Below are 12,979 nucleotides of genomic sequence, written 5' to 3' on the forward strand. Positions count from 1 at the left end.
CAACATTAGTGGTGCCCACAGAGCTAACTTGCACATTTAGGGCAACATTTTCGATTTAGAAAAGAACTCTCTAGTTCACACCATTTAAAGATTTGTCTCAGTTCTGTTACCTTACTCTGAGTTTTACAAATCAGTTCTCAAGCCATCAAAACTGTCTGATTAATAAATACCCCTCTGATTTAATCGGCAGTCTAACTACTAAACAGTGAGTTGAGAAGTGACTACAACTACAATATTACAAAAGTTAGGAGAATATTGGTCAGGCGTGACAATAATTAACTTGGGACTTCAAGCCTCATTTTTCTATTTGAAAAAAAAAATTATAATAATAATAATAATAACTAAAAAAAAATAATAATAATAATAATTGAAATGAGAATCCAGGCACTTTTTCTATTTTCATTATTTCTCTTTTTTTATTATAAAATAAAAGCAAGGATATTTTCCAAAGGGTTTATTCACATAATATAAACATGAAACAAAACAAAAAAAAAAAAAAAATGGCCAGATGACCTTATCAACAAATATGTAACAATTGCAAAATATCTGTTTCTTTCACCCTGAGTGGTGATTAAGGGGTTAACGTTCCAGTGCTTGAGGAGTGACCAACCCCCCTCTCCGAGGCACTGAAATGGTTAAAGGAAAGTTCTGTTGCAGAGATTGTCCTGGGGATTAGCACGACCCATCACTAATTAATTACTGGAACTGTCTGTATAATTCTGGTGGCAAGGGCCCAGCACTATTGGCGTTTACATAGATAGATATATTTATAGCCATATGATGTAACACTATCAACGTGCCTTTACGAGTGTATTGAGAACCAGGGGTCTAAGGACAGTCATTCAAAGTTATAGCCTTATTTTATTGGATTGAAATAAATCATCAAAAGTCAGGTACCTGCAGGAACTGTTGCATAAAGATATCATCTGTTGTTGTCATGATTTGGATTGATGTGAATACCATTGAGAATTCTACCGTGTTACTCACCCCTCTGTCACTTCAAGGGTTAATACATTGCATGGCCCTTTGTGTAATACTTTGGGTTCATTGTTTATATGGTGACAATAAAAACATCTCGGTTAAGTCTTTCCAGTCCCAAGTGGCACAGGTAATGTGGTCTACAGTACCTTCAAACAAGTCTATCAGATTATCCATCCTTGAGTGGAGTAAGGGTCCACAGGTGGGGGGATTTCTCTTAGGTGTCTTAAATATTGTTCTGAGTTTTAGGAGCCCAGGTCTACCAGGTTGGAGGACATTGGGTTGAGAATTGAGTCTTGCAAAGTGTGGTGGTGCATGACGTCAGCCCCTGGCACTGGGATGGCACTGGGTCCCTGAGGGTGGCCCATCCCATGGAGAGCCTGGAGCCCAGGGTTGGAGGAGCTGAGCAGTAAGCCCGGGCTGGACGAGGTGTGATCTGGGGTCCCGGATGGAGTTTTGTCATCATCTGAACTTCCCAAAACCGTTTTACTGCCATTCATGGATGACGATAACGCGTTGTGACTGTTCGAGTTTGAGTTCTCGTTATTCTCCCTTAAAGAGAAATAAATAAATTATAAAATAAACAATAATTTAAACAAAAAAGTTTATTAATGACTTTGATTTACAGGCTTTTGACAATCAGCAACTTTTGTTTTGGATTACAACTCTCATCACCTAAGGTCATTCTTTGTCAGTAAAATGACATAAATAGCAGCCCATCACCCCCTAGACAGCCTTATAACATACAGACATATTACAGGCCCCTCGGATCGGTGATATCGGGCACTGCTGGGAACTAAAAAAACCCACTATGCTTAGCCTTACAGTCGCAGAGCAGTTGGCGTGTAACGCGTCACGTTAGGCTTTGGGACACTGAGGCAACGTTCTAAATGTGGAACAATCACCATGGAAACCAATAGAATGTTGCCCCTGATTGCTCCACGTTTAGAACTTTGCCCCGAAATGGTTTCCATTATCTCCTCTCCATTTAAAAGAATGGACAGACAGCCTTCAGAACATGGGGCTGCAAGGAGACTCTACAATTTAGAAACTGCAAGCCCTGTCACTCACATCCATCCTGGGTCTGCGTGCTGGGAGTTGCATTGAGCCCCGGGTCGGTTTATTAATTGTAACAAACCACACATTTACTAAACCTACACATACTAAACCTCCAATGTCTACTCTGATTACAACTCCCAAGAGGGGATGCCTTAGAGCTGGTAAAGCATGATGGGAGTGGTAGCACTAGAATAGTTGGGGGCGATCTTTTGCCACGGATGTGTTCTTGCAATCAGGACATCAACAGCTAAAGTGAATCGTAATTCCCATCACTCACAACCACCGTTTGGCAGCTGCGCATTCAGAGTGACTGAAATCTGGGGATAGATTGATTCTACTATCACAGAGAAATATATCTCCCATAACTTAATGCAGATATCTCCAAGGCTGTCAATAACACTCAGAATGAATAGCAGGTAATGGTACACAGATCTAGGTGTTACCCCCTCCCCCTTATAGCTTCAGAATAGGTTGTTTACCTGATTTAATTAAAATGCCAGGACAATAAAAGCAAACACCAGCTAGTGACAATAACCGAGCTAGAGAATTTTATTATTTCGGTCAATATGTTGTAGTTCGGTTTACAATTCGATACAATTCATCGTTAATGAATACACCCCAATGGTTTTATAAGGCATGCAGTAAACAGTGATAGGGATGGGCTTTACACAAAATATATACTGGCATTGGAGAGTCGAGAATTAGCTCAAATTTAGGAAAGTTACCTATGTTTTTATTTCTATTTCGAGACAGTTGCTTTGCTCAATTTGCCACAAGTCACCATTTAGTAGATATGCCATTGGTATTTGCAGGTATTAATAATTCTCTGATATTAAGACATAAATGCTGGATCATCTAAGAGGAATATTTAAGTCACTTTCCCCATCAAACTACAATATGGGTAGTTATTCACTAAATAGTGAATTATGAAGAATTTAAGAAATTGCTAATTTTAGGCCCAATCTGCTTTTCTTGCTGATCTATAATATTCTAAACTTTGAGATTCTATAATTAATTATTCAGTAATACCAACAGAATATAATGCGTTTTAATTATAGAAGTTACATAATAATAATAATAATAATAATAATAATAATAATAATAATAATAATAATAATAATAAGTATGCCCCTTGCCTTTAGAGAAAGGCATATGACCCTTTTATGGAAAGACATATTAATTAGAATATTAATCAGTAATATATGTTGTCTTTGTAGAAAGATATACAATGTTATACTCGACTGTTGACTTAATTGAAAGCGAAGGTTTTTCACCATGTGATTCTTGTTATCAAATATCCCTCAATTTAATCTGCTTTGGGGATCCTTTTGAAAACTAAACATTGTGGAGGCATAACAAGGGGATATAAAAATGGTCACTTAAAAAGATCCCCAACTCCCTTAATTTTCTAGTTTTATTGTCTTGGCTTATAATGTAATTTTTTTAATTGATTTTTTTTGCCAATGTCCCACCATCTTTCTTTATTAAATAGCATGCATTGTCTGCTTTATATCCTAGTTTATATGCCAAGTTCTGCCAATCCATATGGGATATTCACATAGCTAGGCTTTCACACTAACGTGTCAGATAACAGGAAAGGATTTGGGAATTAATCGGATCAATTATTTGGAGTCTTATGTTTGTTTTTCATATATTAATTTCTATTTTTTTGCTGTTTTCATTAGACAACACACATTTCAAGTTAATTTAATTTATTGTGTGTTATAAATATGAGCTATTGATTATTAACCCATTGGTAATAGATATGAGTAATTGATTATAGGTCCATTGTGGGTTATATATAATACTAGCTAAAGGCCCGTTATTGGTTAAATATGTGAATCTCAGTGAATTTATATAAATCCAAGCTTAGAGTCGATATAACCACCACGGAGTTATGTAACGCGTTAAATCAGCCCTTATTAGGGTCAGTGTTATAATGGGTTGTTTACAATGATGCAATTTACAGGAAAGATTGCTATCAACGTAATTTACTTTTCTAACAATTATAATTATTGCTGCAGGCTACTGTTCAATAATAGAGATTGATTTACATTTATAAACACACATGCACATTCACAGATACACGCAAAATAATAAATATGCACACACACACACACACGCACGCACTTCACTACACTTTCACAAGAATAATTCTATACGTGTATGTAATATATGGAGCTAATTAAATCAGTGTAAATTGGAATTAGTAGCTAATACCCATTTCCTTCATATATTGAATTAAAAGTTCTGTAACAATGAGTTCTGAATCCTGGCTGAAGGGGTAATTATGATACACAGAGGTAGCTTTGTGTATTATTGTGATCATATAATATAACTACCCGTCATTAGGAGTCTATCCGGTCACTTGTAATATATGGATTATAAAATCTATGCTATATTTTCATCAAAGGGGAGTTTAAAAGTTATAATTTATATATACCATACCAAAACTCGTGTCAGTGGGCCAGACTGACTTCATATAGACGCTAGCTACTTTTATCAGCATATTTAAAAAAAATTAAATTAATTTATTAATCTTTGTACATTATTTGTTTATTAATTTCTGGCTCACAGCTTCTTGATTTGTGTTAAATTCTATGAACTGTCATTATTAAATCCCAAAGTATTTAAATCCTTAGCAAAATGTATTAAGCAGTGACGTTGGAATAATAAATATTAGTTTAGTTAACAATAATTCCTATTAATAGCCTTTATACAGGGGCAGTTAAATGATTCATGAAAACATATCGGTTTTAAAACTAAACATAACTGTATTATATTTGTTTATTTATAATGGTTATCATTAACTTTTTGCCCTGTTTGAAAATATAATATTTTATAAGTCAAAGGTATGTATAAAAATATTTTGTTTTAATATAAAATGTGAGTTGATGTAAGTTGATTGCAGAGAAAGTACTTACTGATTGAAACTTTTCAAAGTGAATCCATGCAATAAAAAAAAAATGAAAAAAAGTTCAAACATATCACTATTTTTGGCTAGCAATGTTTAATATTAATATTTCATTTTAAAGACAGTGTGTGTCTTGTGAAAGCATATAGTGTTCTCATTTTATCTTTTCACATTCTGTGTTTTCGTTTAATCTTAATACACGTGGCTTGCAATATTCTGTTTGCAATAGTCATGTTTCTGTGGCCACTAATATTCTATTTTATTTCATAATTATAACATTACTCGTGGCTGTTAAGATTCTATGTGTTGCATTAAAAATAATGTCAATATTTATGCTTTTTTAACATTTGACGAGTTACAGAATGTTACAAGTGAAGATAGAAACAGAATGCTAAGAGTCTGTATGCAGTGTTACAGTTTCACCTCTGTGTGTGAGGCTGGGAATATTCTCAAAATGATGTAAATGTATCAAGCATTGATCATACATCCAGGCATCCAATACTGCCACTTATTTCAGGTGTGGGAATCCAGAATGTGTATATACTGCAGTCATTTCTAGTAAATACAGCCTGTTTAACTCTGTGACAGCACTAGTCACTATTGCCTGGGCTGATTTATTTGATTTGATAATAGGCTTGCCTTGTGACCTGCAGTCAGGTGCTATGAGATTGTGATGATCCCAGCAGATGTAATGAGGGGGCCTAGTTACCCAGCAGGCAATAGATAAAGAATGGAGGACCAACCATGTTGACATATGGGTGTGGGGTGAGGATCAAACCCTGACATTATGCATGGCTGAGGTCTTGGATCCTGTCAGTTAGAATGATGATCTTGACCCACAGACAGTGGGTATTGATCTATATAAGAGAGCATTATGTACTAAGGTGTAAACATATTATTGAGAATTCCACAAACTCTCCAGTCACATTATCCAGCCCCATGTTCTCCATTTAGTCTATCTGTAAACATTATGATACAAATATCCTCAGATTAAGTTTAGTTTAAGAGTTATATTTTTGCTTAAACGAGGGGAAGATCTCTAAGTTCAGGATAACTCTTTGGTCAATTTAATATACAGACCCAAAGCCAGATTCCATCTACTCATTATAAAATATAACACAGCGGCTTACCATCTCTATTTTTAAAAATTCTTACAATGCTGTTCCTTTATATATTTATTGTTTATAAATAAAAATGTGTGAATGCAAAGCTATCATTTATTGTCACTTACTTGCTTTGTATGAATGTAAAGTATAATGCAGTTTATAAACAAGCTATTTCATTGAACATTATTTTAGGATTCAACACAGTCTCTGTAATATAATGCGAACTTTTGAAACATACATACACACTCATACATTATGTCTGTCTGTCTGTCTATTCACCGAAGTGCAATGATTTGAAAACCAAACTGAACAATCCAGCCAAACACATCTGATGTAAAATTATTATCCATCACTAAGTCAGCTCTTGTCACAGCTTGATAATTTAGCCTGAATTCAGATTTCACTTCATTCGGTGTTTATTGCTCCCTTTTGTATTTATTAGGAACTATGAGCTACTGTCTGCTTAATATGGTCAGTCCGCAGTAAACTTCCGTGAGGCTGGCTGAGCGTGATGGCGGTGGCAGTCTCCAGATGTGTCCTATCAGTGTATGGAGTAAAAGTGAAGAACACCTATCCGTAGTTCTCTGAGCCAGATATCTGAGTGTATGAAGTAATACTAAGTTACACCTCTCTGTGGCTGGCCGAGCCTCCTGAGAGTTGCCGTCCCTAGATATCTCACTATATGGAGTATCTGAGCCTGCTGAGAGTTGTAGTCACATAGTATCTTAGTTTAAGCAGTATGACATGTCCCGGTGACTGGCTGAGCCTGCTGAGAGCTGCAGTCCCTATATATCTCTGTATATGGAGTATCACATCTCCCTGTGACTGGCTGAGCCTGCTGAGAGTTGCAGTCCCTATATATCTCAGTATGTGATGGTATAGTGATAGTGGAGGGGTACTTACTCGTACCTTTCCTTGGCCTCGGCCGCCCGGTCCCTCTGCCGCCGGTTTTTGAACCAGTTGCTGACCTGGGTGGTGGTGAGCCCCGTGGCCTCGGCCAGCTCCCGCTTCTCCCGGGGTGATGGATAGGGGTTGTGGGCGTACCACTCCCTCAGCACGCTCCGGCTCTTCTCCTTAAAGCAGTAGCTGGTCTCCTCGCCGTCCCAGATAGAGCGGGGCAGCGGGAACTTCCTCCGCACCCTGTACTTCCCCACCGCCCCTAGGGGGCGCCCCCGCAGCTTCTCCGCCTCGATATAGTGCGCCTTGAGCCACAGCTGCTGCAGCTTGGGGTGGTTATGGGGGGAGAACTGGTGGCTCTCCAGGATCTTGTAGAGCTCCCGGAAATTGCCCCTGTGGAAAGCCACCACGGCCTTGGCCTTCAGGACACTCTCATTCTTATGGAGGTGCTCACAGGCTGGCAGGGACCACAGGAAGCGCCCCAGCCGCTCTATGTTACCCCCCTGCTGCAGAACCTCACACACACAGGCCACTTGCTCCTGGGTGAAGCCAAAAGTGGGGAGCATCGACATGGTCCCCTCTGACACCCCAACCCTCTGCTAGAACCATCCAGCTCCAAGGATTAACTGCCTCCTGTCCAGATTCTGGGCTTTTCACTGCAATCCACCGGCCATAGAGCCTCAAGGGCCGCTTTAACTCCTCCAGGCTGCAAAGGGAAAACTTTGTAAGTCCTTGGCGCTTATTCACTAAACTCCGAATTCGAGCGAATTGCAAACTGTAGGCGACAACAAGCGAGCTGTGAGTGTTGCTGAGAGTGATCCCAAGCCAGCCCTTTCTGTTACAATGTTGCAGTTCGCTTTAGAATTCTGTGGATTTGAGAATTCTGAGTGAAGTTGATCCCTGTACACGCTCCCAGATAGTCCAGCAGCTCAGTCTGCTCACCCTCTGCCTGGCTGACTTTCTCTCTCTATTTTTTTTTAATAATATTATTCTAAACTGGCATGAAAAATGATTGTGCTCGCTGTGATTGGTCGGTTATCTGACCCCAGGACTGCAAGGATAAGACAACAGTTTTAGTCAAATTATTCGCCATGGTAACCCTGTCAGTCAGAGGGAACCTGATCTGCCTGTAGGAGGTACCCCTGGCTAGCATGACAGATTGTTCCCATCCACTAAGAGGCAGCCTTGGAGTTGAAATATTAGGCAAGGGGTTGTTATTTTTTTTTTCTGGCTATGATTGATGCTGCAAGAAGCCAAAATAGAGAGAGGAGGGTGGTGGGAGTGACAGAAAGGGGGTGGGTGAGGAGGACTCTGAAGTATACTGTAATCTCAGCCACAGCAGTGTATTCCAGGCAGGGCAGACTGCTAACTTTCTCCTGAGTACAGAAGCAGATTCTAAGTAATGAATGTGATGGGTCTAATTCAATCAGTTTGATTAATGATGTAATATTGGATAGTAATTGTTTTATCCCAGAATCAGTTTTTGTGTAAGCTTTGCCAGATGTTATTACCTGCAGCATCTCACTTGCATGGTACTCAACTCAACACAAATTTTGCCCTCCTGTTTTATTATGATATCTCCAAAACCCATTGATGACATTATTTTCTCATTATTCACAGTTCACCATTATGTATCCTCCCCCGTCCATGCAAGTTAGTTTAAAAGTTAGGTATAGCTCAATGATAATGAGATTTACACAGATTCATTTGTCCAAAGCCAAGAACATTTAAACGTATGTGTTTATATATATATATATATATATGAAACCAGGGGGCTGCACTCACCTGAACATGCATAAATGGGGTGCTGCTGGGGGCCAATTTATACAATACACAAGATCCAGTGCACTTACCTATCCACTAAATAGCAACTTCAATGTTGACAGATTTTATTAGTTTTTTTTTTTTTTTTTTTTTTAAAACACCTAATCTAGGCAAAAATAATGGGGGTTTAGTTACATTATATGATCATACATCACATAAGCCTGCCACAACGTCAATGTACCCCATCTTTGGCAGGTCCTACTCTAACAGCCTAATGTCTGCTCTTATGAGATTAACCCACTTACTTGAGGAAACAATTCAATCTGGGGCTCTCTGCAGTACAAGGCTAAATAGGGCCCTGTATTTACTTTAAGGGAGGAATAGAGAGGATACATAATTATAAATGTAAATAATAGGAAAATAATGCCATCAAGGGGTTTTGGAGTCATCATATTAAACCATGAAGTTAAAAGCCAATGGCATTATTTTCTCTTAATAAATGCTTAATTGTTATATATCAGGGGATGGACACCTATGGCATGCGGGGTGTATTTACATAGCATGAGGTCTGCACCAACAGCAGGGGCAGACACCACAGGTAACTCTTCCTCACGCTCCAATGCTTTTCAAGAATTCGGAGCGTTGCTGTGGCTTACCATGGCAATGCTCTGTCTCACCCGACAAATGGAGAGACAGAGGCACACATGGTCTGCACCTAGAGAAGCTGCGGACCACAAGTTCCATCCACAAGGGATCAATAAGGATTCATGCTCCTTTCTCTAAGATAAGGTACAGAAGAGAGATGGGAAAACGTTTTAGATTTAACGCAATCTTGATTGCATAAAGACCCCCACAACACCCCTGCAAACACTTGTAGCAAGCCTCACCACACAATACTACAGACAGCCCACATCATCCATACAAGTAGTACAAACAACTACATGCATACATCTAACATTACAGACTGGCTACAAACAAATATTACATAACAGGCAGCAAACATAAACACAAATAATGCATACAAATAAATGAACAGCTCAAATGCACACAAACAACACCAGAGACAGCCTCCACCACAAGCAATATTATAGTCTACATAAAAAACATACACAAAACCAAACAGCTCACAAACATCTCACACATTCATGCAATGTGGCAAGCCACTCCACGGACACAATACCATCATGTATAGTTACATAGTTACATAGTTACATAGTTACATAGCTGAAAAGAGACTTGCGTCCATCAAGTTCAGCCTTCCTCACATATGCTTTTGCTGTTGATCCAAAAGAAGGCAAAAAACCCAGTCTGAAGCGCTTCCAATTTTGCAACAAACTAGGAAAAAATTCCTTCTTGACCCCAAAATAGCAGTCAGATGTCTCCTATTACCCCACTAATTAGAAATTGTATCCCTGTATGTTAGTTGCAAGTATTTATCCAATTGCAATTTAAACATCTGTATAGACTCTGACAAAACCACCTCTTATGTAGACTTACATAAAACCTAAGACATCCCACACACATATATAACGCGCACACAATTCATACAGCACAAACACATACAATTCACTATGCACGGACCAAATATACAAGCATGAAACCCAACAAACACCCAAACATAACACACAGAATTTACCAACATAGACAAACATTGCCTTAAAAATATCATTTATATATAAATGGCAGAGGAGTATAGCTGATAGTCTGCAGATAAATACACAATACAATAGTGTAATACTGTAAATGATCAATAAAACTGTGCCAATATAAGTAGAACTCACAAGATGTAGATACTAAGATCGCCTTAGGGTGCCTCAACTTAGATGTTTGGGGGGTATAGCCAGAACTCCCTCTCAGCTGGTTGGGAGTTCTTAGGGGAGGCACCCTAAGGCGATCTTATTATCTACATCTTGTGAGTTCTACTTATATTGGCACAGTTTTATTGATCATTTACACTACAGTATTACACTATTGTATTGTGTTCTTTTCTGTAGACTATCAGCTATACTCCTCTGCCATTTATATATACATTCTATTTGTACGGGATAAAGTCTGGAACATCCCGAGATGAAGCTGTTAAACTATTACGATAAGTCATTCATTTTTTACAGTTATATATAGAGGTGTGGGTTTAACACACTCTGTTGCTTTTCTGTCACTTAAATATGGCCAGCGCTCTTAGGGACTATAAAGCTTTACTTTGGCACAGCGTTATTGTCAGGATCGGGACAGGGATCCAACACGCAGAGTACAAACAGGTGGTAGGTATGTATACCGGACCTTAGAATGGCCGGACTAACGTAAGGAGTAAGCAAAGAATGGTCTAGAGACAAGCCGAGGTCGGGGGAACGAGAGAGCAGGTAAGCGAGAGACAAGCCGAGTCAAAGGTTAATAGAGATAAGCAGGGTAGAACAAACAAGCCGGGTCAGAACCAAAGAGACAAATAGAAAACAAGAGCACTGAGTGACTAGACAAGCTAGAACCACGACAGGGCAATGAACAAATGCAGAAAGCCCTACTTTATACCCTGGTTCTAGATAGGAATCACGCCCCCGACGAGTCCTGATTCGTGCTCGGGACTTGATTGACAGGTCGGAACGGATTGTCGTCATGACGTCGGCTACTGAGCGCCGCGTCATAAAAGGAAGCGGATTCCTCGCGGCCGGCGTGTAAACGGCCGAGAGAACTGCGAGGAACGAGTGAGTCAGCCCCTCTGAGAGGATGAACGTCTAAGTGTCTCACCTCCTCCGAGGTAGAGACAACAGGTACCCTGACAGTACCCCCCCTCTCAGAAACGCCCACCGGGCGGAAGGAACCGGGGCAAGATGGAAAACGAGAGTGAAAAGCCCTGCGGAGGCGAGGAGCATGCACATCCTCCTGAGGTACCCAAGTCCTCTCCTCAGGACCATATCCTTTCCAGTCAACCAGATATTGTAACTTCCCCCGAGAGATTCGAGAATCGATGATGGAGTTGATCTCATACTCCTCCTGACCCTGAACCTGAACAGGGCGAGGAGAGGATACAGCGGAGGAGAACTTGTTACAGACTAGGGGTTTCAACAAGGAAACATGAAAGGAGTTAGGAATGCGTAAGGCAGGTGGAAGAGCCAGGCGATACGCAACTGGGTTAATTCGAGTCAGAACCCTGTAAGGACCAATGTAACGAGGGGCGAATTTCATAGAAGGAACCTTCAAGCGAATGTTTCTGGTACTCAACCATACCCTATCACCTGGTACAAAAACTGGAGCCGCCCTTCTGCGCTTATCAGCGTGTTTCTTGAACAACATGGAATAATGCAGGAGAATTTGTCGAGTTTGATCCCACAACTTCCTCAGATTGGCAACATGAACATCAACCGACGGTACCCCTTGGGAAGGAGAAACCGATGGAAGAACGGAAGGATGGAAGCCATAATTCATGAAAAAGGGGCTAGAACGAGTAGAATCACAAACGAGATTGTTGTGTGCAAACTCCGCCCAAGGAATCAAACCGACCCAATCGTCCTGGTGTTCGGAAACAAAACAACGCAAATATTGTTCAATCTTTTGGTTGGTGCGTTCAGCAGCTCCGTTAGACTGGGGATGATAGGCAGAAGAGAAATTCAATTTGATGCCCAGTTGAGAACAGAAGGATTTCCAAAAACGGGAAACAAATTGGGAACCTCTATCAGAAACAATTTCGGAAGGTATCCCATGTAAACGAAAAATCTCTCTCGCGAATATCTCAGCCAATTCGGGAGAAGATGGAAGTTTAGGTAAGGGCACAAAATGAGCCATCTTAGTAAACCTGTCAACCACCGTGAGAATAACAGTCTGTTTTTTAGAAACAGACAAATCGACAATGAAGTCCATAGCCAAACAGGTCCACGGTTTCTCGGGAATTTCCAAAGGATGCAAAAACCCACATGGAAGCGTATGAGGTTGTTTCGTTTTCATACAGACCTCACATGCTTCGACGAAATCCCTAATATCTTTACGTAATGAAGGCCACCAGAAATCTTTAGAAATTAAGGAACACGTCTTGCGAATGCCAGGATGCCCAGCCACCTTACTGTTGTGAAAGCACTGTAACAGTTCCAGTTGGAGTTCAGGAGGAACAAAATACCGTACCCCAGGGCCCTGTTTAGGAGCCAGGTGCTGTAACTTCATGATCTCGGCAAGCAACGGAGAATGAATCCTGAGACTCGTGTTGGCGATAATATTGCACTTGGGAACTATAGAAGACAAAACCACCTCAGATATAGTAGAAGGTTCATGTTGG

General features: G+C 40.0%; 1 protein-coding gene across 2 annotated transcripts; it reads right to left on the reverse strand.

The window, feature by feature from the left end:
- Positions 1-420: 420 nt before the first annotated feature.
- On the reverse strand, positions 421-7,912 carry SIX2 (SIX homeobox 2). 2 transcript variants are annotated; one of them, XM_063441469.1, is made up of 2 exons: positions 6,967-7,912; positions 421-1,530 (listed from the first exon to the last, which is right to left on the reverse strand). In XM_063441469.1, exons 1-2 carry the CDS (start codon positions 7,524-7,526, stop codon positions 1,224-1,226), a joined length of 867 nt encoding a protein of 288 aa, XP_063297539.1. In that variant the 5' UTR covers positions 7,527-7,912; the 3' UTR covers positions 421-1,223. The 2 variants fall into 2 exon arrangements, with proteins under 2 accessions (XP_063297539.1, XP_063297538.1); XM_063441468.1 differs by having other exon boundaries at positions 6,961-7,912.
- Positions 7,913-12,979: the final 5,067 nt, after the last annotated feature.

The sequence above is a fragment of the Pelobates fuscus genome, chromosome 2 (genome assembly GCF_036172605.1).
Source record: "Pelobates fuscus isolate aPelFus1 chromosome 2, aPelFus1.pri, whole genome shotgun sequence".
NCBI lineage: Eukaryota > Metazoa > Chordata > Amphibia > Anura > Pelobatidae > Pelobates > Pelobates fuscus.

What these genes read in the sequence shown, in the direction of transcription:
- SIX2 (XM_063441468.1), bottom strand. Translation starts at nt 7,526, where the DNA reads ATGTCGATGCTCCCCACTTTTGGCTTCACCCAGGAGCAAGTGGCCTGT. An exon ending in GAGGCCAAGGAAAGGTACGA is followed by an intron (nt 1,531 to 6,960) that starts GTAAGTACCCCT and finishes TTTCTCTTTAAG; the next exon opens with GGAGAATAACGAGAACTCAA.